General features: G+C 34.3%; 2 protein-coding genes across 6 annotated transcripts in view; one reads left to right on the top strand and one right to left on the bottom strand.

Annotated features, from left to right (window-relative positions):
- The window catches only part of LOC108732263, a 30,378-nt gene extending 25,874 nt beyond the window's left edge, over positions 1-4,504 (top strand). For all 5 annotated transcript variants that reach the window (XM_018462954.2, XM_025973874.1, XM_025973876.1 and 2 more), the window contains 6 exons: positions 723-913; positions 1,883-2,077; positions 2,138-2,392; positions 2,458-2,645; positions 2,760-2,968; positions 3,652-4,504. In XM_018462954.2, the coding sequence (XP_018318456.1) occupies positions 723-913; positions 1,883-2,077; positions 2,138-2,392; positions 2,458-2,645; positions 2,760-2,968; positions 3,652-3,794 (1,181 nt within the window). In that variant the 3' untranslated portion in view covers positions 3,795-4,504. The remainder of the gene's footprint in view (positions 1-722; positions 914-1,882; positions 2,078-2,137; positions 2,393-2,457; positions 2,646-2,759; positions 2,969-3,651) is intronic.
- Positions 4,505-5,382: 878 nt separating this feature from the next.
- On the bottom strand, positions 5,383-6,942 carry LOC112903875 (dnaJ homolog subfamily C member 8-like). The gene is made up of 4 exons (XM_025973878.1): positions 6,392-6,942; positions 6,008-6,328; positions 5,666-5,902; positions 5,383-5,604 (listed from the first exon to the last, which is right to left on the bottom strand). The coding sequence occupies exons 1-4, from the start codon at positions 6,509-6,511 to the stop codon at positions 5,485-5,487; spliced, it is 798 nt and encodes a 265-aa protein (XP_025829663.1). The 5' UTR covers positions 6,512-6,942; the 3' UTR covers positions 5,383-5,484.
- Positions 6,943-7,017: the final 75 nt, after the last annotated feature.

The following is a 7,017-nucleotide window of genomic DNA, read 5'->3' as shown; positions in this document are numbered from 1 at the left end:
TTATTGCAAAAAATCTATATAACAAAACAAAATAATTAATTGGGCCTGTAGACACTAGGTCTTGTTGTTATTCATTACATATTAAAATTTAATTGCAATAAATTAAATGTAAAAATGGTGGAGGTGCCAAACACACCAACTTTTTACTTTTGAATAATGAGTGTAGGGTACGACTATGATAATTATTGGTACCAAAACTCAAATAAGTTTTTAAATGTTGAATTAATAGGCAGAGTTCAGTCGAAATCTGCCTGAAATTGTAGAACCCAAAAGCGACAATATCGTGGTAGAATTGGGGGAACGCGATCGTCTATTAAACGAAAATGAAAAAGTTCGTTATTTATTTTCCATAACTGGTACTGAATCCATCAAGTCGACGGGCGAGCCAGCTAACCAACTAATTGGATTTGGTGAGTTAATCTAGTTAAAAGCTTGCATTAAATAAATGCCGCAATCCCGGACGAAACAGTGCATTTTTTATTTATCATGAAATTATCTGTCCAAATACACCACATTAATGCTACAATTTACATTCGATAAAACGGAAGAAAAACGGTAATTGTTTTTAGAATGTTAAAGAGATTTTAACCCCGTTGAGAATAAGCAGGGATGGAAGGGGGAGAAAATTAACCCATGATAAACCAGTGCAAAAATATTTGGTATCTAGAGTAGTGGCCTAGTAAATATGTAAAAAGTGAATTTTTTCTTTTAATTTGTTCTAGATGATGCTAACATTTCGGAAGCGAGTTCGTCGCCTACTTTGGTCGGAAGGGGGTTAAGCAAGAGTGCAACCCCAAGTCCCGTGGCCCCAGGTGGAAGAAGGGTGACTCGATCGAATTCAGAATGGCGTGATGATGACATCGACAGGATGTTTGGTATCCACCAGACTCGGTCATGTTTGTCTACGTTAGGGGTGAGTTTTGCACGACATTGCCTGTCTCCCTTTCATTCACAACTACTACATCAACAGACATTCGTATTATAAACGAATTGACTTAAGATTGGGGGTTAATAAATCAGAACATTTGTTTTTTTTTTTTAATGTATTTAACAACATGTTTTTATTGTTTCTGGCGTCTGCAGGACAGTTTTTTTCTGGTAAGTGACTTACCATGCATCATATATATTCAAAAGAGTTTAATGTTGTGTGATCCTTATCAGATAACTGACATTTATCGTTTGCATTTGTGCAGCAGTACAAAAACACCATTAGATGTTTTTGACTTCCAGAAATACGACTTCATACCTTCAAATAAAGTATAAATAACACGATACTGTTGAGGCTATTTTTAATAGTTATTCTACCCTCTACGCGATTTCCTATTGTATACGTGTCAATGACTGGGTCAAATCGATATTCACGAATACTTTGCATTCATTATCTAATCAATTTCTGATTTGATTAATACAATTAAAAGTTCTTAACCAGGAAACTACTTTTAAAAGAATTTTGTAGATCACTTTACAAATCAGTATTGTTACATGTTACCCATATATATTGGAAGTTTATCAAATAGTTTTATTAGTGTTTACCCTTGTCAGTATTTTAGATATGTCTTATCACATTAATCTCGAATTTTGTAATGGTGCACGTAAGATAATTTTTGGTCTGACGTCGTTATCTCTATAACAAACTCATACTTCTGAATAAAACGTCTCTATTCCTTAGATCTGAAAAAAATTACTATAAGTACTAAATGTAGATTAAGTGTTTGATTACAAGGTTAAAATGTGGCGAAAATCTTTGGGTAACATCAGTTTACCTCCTACTTTCAGGAACATTAAAAGAAATGCGACGGTAAAGTCGATTTTTTTTTCGAACGTTTCACAATCAGAAACCATTTTTGGTGTTCGGTTTTAGTAGATTGTTTTTGTCTTTTAGATTCGTTCCGATTCAATGGCAAGCGTGTATTCGGGGGCGGGTGAAGGGAGATATGGTACGGTGGCTGTAAGGGGTCAAGTTGAGTTTGGCCTCCAGTACAATTACAAAGCGGGCTGTCTCGAAATTCATATCAAACAGTGCAAAGATCTTGCGGCCGTTGACATGAAACGAAATCGATCGGATCCATACGTAAAGGTACCATTTTATGGACCCTTTTAAACGTAACATTTGTCATCAATCCGTTGATATTTGTAGGTCTATCTTCTGCCAGACAAGTCGAAGAGTGGTAAACGAAAAACAAAGGTGAAGAAGCACACCCTCAACCCCATCTTCGACGAGGTACTCAAATTCCACATGTCTCTAAACAGTATAGAAACCAGAACCTTGTGGCTAACCGTTTGGCATTCAGATATGTTTGGTAGGAATGATTTCCTGGGGGAGGTCATGATCGCTTTGGAGAATAAAGTGTTTGACGACCCCACACCCAAATGGTACAACCTCCAGGAAAGGGTGAGGATAATGTAATACTTTAGGGAATTCTGACCTAAACTCAAGTTTTGTTTTTACGTTTTTAGACCGAGCCTTTCGATGAAATTTTGTCGTTCAAGGGTGACATTTTAGTTGGTCTAAAATTCGTACCACCCGACATGACAATACGGAAAAAAGGCAAACATTCTCGCGGTTCGCTTCACGTTCTGGTCAAGGAGGCCAAAAGTTTGACCGCCATCAAAGCCAGTGGAACCTCGGATCCATTTTGTAAAAGGTAAATAAATTTCAGCATATCTAGGTACGCATCATGAATCCAAAATCCAGGAAAAACTGCAAAAGATTTAGTTTTTCAACTGTTTGAAGCAGTTTGGTTTCTTTTTCTTTTCAGTTACCTTTTACCAGATAAAGGTAGAAGCTCAAAACAAAAAACTCCTGTGATAAGAAAAACTGTTAATCCTGTCTGGAATCATACTTTCGTATACGAAGACGTAACACTGCAAGAGCTCGCAGAAAGATGTCTGGAACTCACCATTTGGGATCACGATCGATTGGGAAGTAACGAATTTTTGGGAGGAGTTAGGTTCTCCTTGGGCACAGGTCAGTCTTTTTCATTAGTTTTTATTTTTTAATGAAAAATTTACTTTGTGTTTTATTTATTTACGTACTGTTTTTGTTGGGTGATGATTATTTTCTATTGATGGGTACCAAAACGCTAAAAATTCTATTTTTTTCCCTGACTCTTTGGATCGATGTATTGCAAAACTTACTTAATTATTTTCTGACAAAAATTGCGAAAAATAAATCTACCCCTTTTCGCGACTGTTTTTTTTTTTTTAATGTTCAGTGTGAGGTAACAAAATTGATGAACATCTCTCTAATTAAACGGTTAGTATGAGAATTTGTATTCCTAACTTTTTTTTTACTTTTTTTCTAAAGTATTAAACACATTTATACATAAGGTAAGTGTAAATATTAGTTGATCTAATTTTTTTTTTGGTGTGAAATAATACGCACGTGTAAATACAAAATACGACACAAGAAAATTTGAAGAAATTGGAAAATCGAAATCGATCGATTCTATCGATTAAATGGAAGATAACGTTAAAACACGAAAAATTAGAGAAGAAATGGATGATCTTTCTTACAATCAAATTTTTATTAAATTAAGTACCACGTTATCTTTCGAGACTACTTAGTTAATTAAAGCCGAAAAGAAAGGACATTTCGACGATGGTTCTTTTCTAATTTGAAAACATAAAGTATTGAAGAAAATCTTTCAGGTAAACATTATCTGAAACCTGTTGATTGGATGGATTCTACAGGGAAAGAGATCTCGTTATGGAAGAGCATGCTGGAACGCCCAAACTTTTGGGTAGAGGGATGTCTCCCCCTGAGACCCACGTTGGATTATCGAGCCACCTAACAATCCCCTTTATTAATGATTATTTATTAATTAATAACCGAAAACATACTCTTCAACTATTTTTGTACAAAAAGAAAATTTTTAGTAGACGTTACATACGTAAGTATGTAGTACGTAAATACCTTTGACTTGAAAGTGAGATTTTTTAAATGACCTTATATTGCAATTATTAATCTCTTCCCAAAAGCGGGTTTTACTTCGGCTTTTTCATGAATTGTGTTGTTTGATGCACCGCCAGTTTATTTTTTACACATAACACGAAATTAAATGTTTAAATATTTCGAAAAGTTGAATAAGATTTCTTGAACAAATCTCGATGTTGATTGATGGTGTTTTACGTAATTTTTACGAAACTTTCGTTCTTGTACACGTTTTCCTAATATAATTTTGTCCCTATCGGCTTAAACGGTTACGTTAATTATGATAGCAAATTAATTGCGACACTGGGAATTTCCTTCTTTTCCTCGGGAGTATTATTCGATTCCTTTTGGTTCCCTATTTATTAATAACTAAGCAATAATTATATTGGTTGTTTGTGTAAATGTTTTTTTTTGCATGTATAGTTTAATTAATTATGTATTATTGTGACACTTTACAATGTTACTTGTGTTTAGATTTTTTCTAAGTATAAATCCCTTTTTTACATTCGGTATTATGATGTGTGTTTGTATAATACGTTACGCCTTCCGAATATAATAAATAAACAATGATACTATATTTCATTATTACCTACTATTTTTATTGTTGTTGTAATATTTACTGGTGATTTTTGATAGCATATAATATGCCTAAAAGACGTAAAGTATAATTATTTTGTAATAAATGGAGTAATGAAACGAAAATCGTAATCTATTTTGTAAAATCGAACCTTAAACTTTGCCGTCTTCACTTATGAAAAATAGTAATAAAAACGTACACTTTCATAATTTGTTTGTCTGTATTTTATTGAATTTTTAATTTCTTTGGGTCGTTTTTGGTGCAGTTCTTTCTTGAAATTTAAAAAAATTCCTGGAAATTTAGATTGTTATCAGGAATTATAAGTCTTCTCGAAGAATTCAATGACTACACTAAATGTTTTGAGAAAAAAAGGTGCAATTCTGGTAAAGTAATAAAAAAGACACACCAAAAGCGTTCACTAATTTATTCAAAAATATTCAACAATTTTTTCGAGCATTGCCCATTATAAGGAGTACCTACCTGTTATTACTGATTTACGACCTCTCAGCCCTATTCAGTCGACCTGTTAGACTTTCTACCTGCCTGATACTACTTCAGTTTCTTTTTAAAAACGGAAATGATTGCTTATTTGCATATTTTTTTGGGGTGTAACTGGGAAAATGTCCAATAAAAAAGACTCTGCAAAAACGTTCACTAATTTATTCAATTACCCATTATCAGGAGTACCTACCTGTTATTACTGATTTATGACCTTTCGGTCCTATTCAACCGACCTGTTAGTCTATACCTTCCTGATACTTATTCAATTTCTTTTAAATACCATTGATTATCTTCTTTAGATACTTTTTGGAATGTAAGAGGGTAATTGCTAATAAAATGATCATTTCTATAAAAATGAGTAGTTGTTTATTTTAATTAAAATAATCATTAATTAAAATGTTCGTTACATTCATGAACACGTATATTTATTTATATATACACTTGTAATACCTAACGCTAAATACTAATTTATTTATCGGGTTTCCGGCTTGGGTTTTGGCGGTTTGAAAGACTTCATTTTCTTGGTAGACTTCTTTGAGGAACTTCCGGCTTTAAACGACAACCAGCTGTCTACCCGGCTCTGTCTGGAATCCTGGAAAATAAAAATTTCGATCTCTAACACAAACAAGATTGGAGATTAATGGTTATCCCACCTCAAAATTCTTCTGCCATTCCTTTTGAGCTTTAGCAGCCTCCTCTTCCTCTATCTCTTTTTCCCGTTTCCGTTTTCGTTCTTCCTGGTCTTTTGCCGCCAGCTCCCTTCGTTTCCTTTCCATATCTGCAAAAAGTTTCATGGTGAGAACATAAACAGCATGTTTGTACTTCTCGGGGTCGTCTTCGGGGATGCTGTCTTTGCCGTCTTTTTTCGCCTTTTTTCGTTTTTCAGTCAGCTATAAACGATCGAATTTAGTTAAATAATTTTGGTAGTGATTTTGAGGTCATTTGGCATGACTTTCGTTTACGTGGATGTTGGGATGAGTTGGGTGAGGTCTTACCATTAGGTCCGTTCGTCCTTTGGCCTCCTCAATGACGTCCATGCATTTTTTGCGCGTTTCGTCATTTTCGAGCGTCTTCCAAGCCTTGTTGACGACCTCGAAGGCCTGCTGGGCCCGATCCGCGTCGTCCTGATTTTTGTCCGGATGAACTAAAATAGACAATCTACGATATTTCTTTTTTATTTCGTCCAGAGGAGTCTCTGGTTCGACTTGTAGGACTTCGAAAGGATTTAAGTTAAAATATGTGGAACCAGGTCTCAATAACCTGTCAATCTGTTGTTTGGGCGTTAAAACGGAATCGCGCTTTTCGATCTCTTTCACCTGGAGCAACACCATGTTTATTTAAGTAAAATTTTCAATCACGTACCTTTGTCTCGTCCATACTTCTGTGTAAAACTCGTTGAACTCGACCTCCTTCGTCGGGCCTGGATTCGACTGAGCCATTTCGGGACACTCTAAAGTTGAATTAACGCCGTTCGACCTAATGTCACCTAATAATTTCATTTAAAAATTCATTACATTTAGTATAAAGCTATTTACTACTATATACACAAGCTGCCGCCATATCTACTACTGTTGTTATTATTATTATTCACAGTTTCTTTCTGTTTTAGCAATTTAACACTCGTTAACGTTACAGAGAAGCGCGACAGGTTACTTGTCAAGTTCTGACACTTTCTGTAACGTTATCCGTGTAGATTTCTGGAATCCTTTGACATTTTTTTGTGATTCGAGCATATTCGTAACTCAAAAAGGAATGAAATTATTAATACGTAAATATTTTTATGATATAAGGACTTGAAATGGGATTAAAAGGGAATAAACCGATATAAAACGCGCCTATTTCAAATCATTCTCCATTTTTCATTGGCGTCATATTGACGTCAGCAAACGGATGATCAATAAAAATGCAGCGCTCAAAATACTAATTTTACAGTTGTATAATTCTATAATTTCAACAATGATAATAAATCATTAATTTAATATGTAATACTACCTAAAATTTCAAT

Source organism: Agrilus planipennis, unplaced genomic scaffold, assembly GCF_000699045.2.
Source record: "Agrilus planipennis isolate EAB-ADULT unplaced genomic scaffold, Apla_2.0 scaffold30, whole genome shotgun sequence".
Taxonomy (NCBI): Eukaryota; Metazoa; Arthropoda; class Insecta; order Coleoptera; family Buprestidae; genus Agrilus; species Agrilus planipennis.
The sequence above is the reverse complement of the archived record's forward strand: the minus strand, read 5'-3'. Positions and strand labels throughout refer to the sequence as shown.